General features: G+C 60.9%; 1 protein-coding gene across 1 annotated transcript in view; it reads right to left on the minus strand.

Annotated features, from left to right (window-relative positions):
• Positions 1 to 1,538, minus strand: part of METTL13 (methyltransferase like 13) — a gene marked incomplete at its 5' end in the record, with an annotated part of 2,645 nt that overhangs the window by 780 nt on the left and 327 nt on the right. Inside the window, 3 exons of the mRNA XM_010139426.1 lie at positions 204 to 335; positions 716 to 928; positions 1,127 to 1,291. Of these exons, the coding sequence (XP_010137728.1) occupies positions 204 to 335; positions 716 to 928; positions 1,127 to 1,291 (510 nt within the window). The remainder of the gene's footprint in view (positions 1 to 203; positions 336 to 715; positions 929 to 1,126; positions 1,292 to 1,538) is intronic.

The following is a 1,538-nucleotide window of genomic DNA, read 5'->3' on the forward strand; positions in this document are numbered from 1 at the left end:
ACACAATCTGTTCCCAGGTACCGCCTACACCCGCTGCCTTCCCGCAACCTTTCTTGGCCCCCCCCGGGGATATCTCAGCCCGCCTGACCCAGCAGCACTGAAGGCCACCCGCTCCACACTGCTCCCTGCTGTCACAACACCCACTGAAACACCCAAAGCCAGGATCTGCTGGGAGCTTGGCCCAGCTGCATCTCCCCTCCTACCTTCTGGCTTAAGGATGGTTTTAACTTTCTGCAGAAAGGGCTTTTCCACAAAGGCTGGGGGCGGGCAGCTCATCCCCACTGTGAGATCTTTGCTGTCCACATCGAACATGATGGCGTCAAACTGGGCTGGGGCTGGAGGAGAAAGTACAGGAGCTTGTTATCCCATGGCACAGAGGTGAGCCATGCATGGTGGGGAGACAACGAATGGGGTGGTTGGGACATCCCCTCTGCCACATTACAGACACTTCTATCTTCTGGGCTTTCCCTTTCCGAATTAATCCCACGGCAGGAGCCCTCAGCACCGGGGGAGGCAGCAAATCCAAGATCCCCCACGCATGTTGGCAAAGACAGGCCTGTGAGCTGCAGAGGCCTGATGAGGCTGGAGCTCACGACACAGGACAGGAGATGGGCAGGGATGGGAAGCAGAGGGTAGAAGCAGCCCAGGGCTCTGGTCCCCAGCATGTCACCCACTGGGCTGGATGGGGCGCCTGGGATGGTCCGTGAGAGGGTACCTTCAGATGCCAGCTTGGCCACGTAGTCCAGGCCATCGGAGATGTGCACCCGCATCCGGTCGCCCTGGGAGAAGCCAAACCAGCACGTGGCCACCTCCAGCATGGAGGGGTCAATCTCCACCACGGCCACACAGGCCTGTGAGAAGTAGTCGTGGATGAAGAGGGGCAGGCTGCCCCCACCGAGCCCCACCACCAGCACCGCCAGTGGGGTTCCTGCCAATGGAGAGCACCCAGTGAGTGGCCAGGATGGCCCACGCTCCCACTGCTTACCCCACCCACCGCCAGCCCCAAACCTCTTCGGTAAGGGTGCATGGGGCACCTCGGCCAAGAAAACCCTTCCCCAAGGAGCCGGGGCTTGGGGACACGCTCGCACCTGCCCCTGGCACAGCCTCCCACTGCCAGCCTGGTCACCTGGGAGAGGGTTGGGGCCCCCCAGCAGACAGAGCCCTGCAACCATGGCCTTGTGGTGCTCACAGCACAGGTAGCTCTTGTCGATGGCTGCAGGTGGCTCGGTAGGGCTGGGTTTCTTCTTGTCCTTCCTCCGTTTCTTCTGGCCTGAACGACAGGTGGCACTGGCTGGTAAAAGGCAAGTGGGAGATAAGGGTGCTTTCTGGGGACGAGCCACCAGCACCCCCAGTCCCACCACAAGGTAAGTGACGGAGTATGTAAATGCCCCCAGAGCTGCTCCAGGTCAAGGCAAGCAGGTCCCAGCACGACTTTTATCTTCCTCCTGTATCAATCTCACTTGGACACCCCATAGCCTCTGACCCTTCCCGGCTGCTCCACCCGGCTCGTGTCCATGGGAGAGACGCACGCGACCGCA

This window comes from Buceros rhinoceros, unplaced genomic scaffold (genome assembly GCF_000710305.1).
Source record: "Buceros rhinoceros silvestris isolate BGI_N320 unplaced genomic scaffold, ASM71030v1 scaffold23727, whole genome shotgun sequence".
In the NCBI taxonomy this organism is placed as follows: Eukaryota; Metazoa; Chordata; class Aves; order Bucerotiformes; family Bucerotidae; genus Buceros; species Buceros rhinoceros.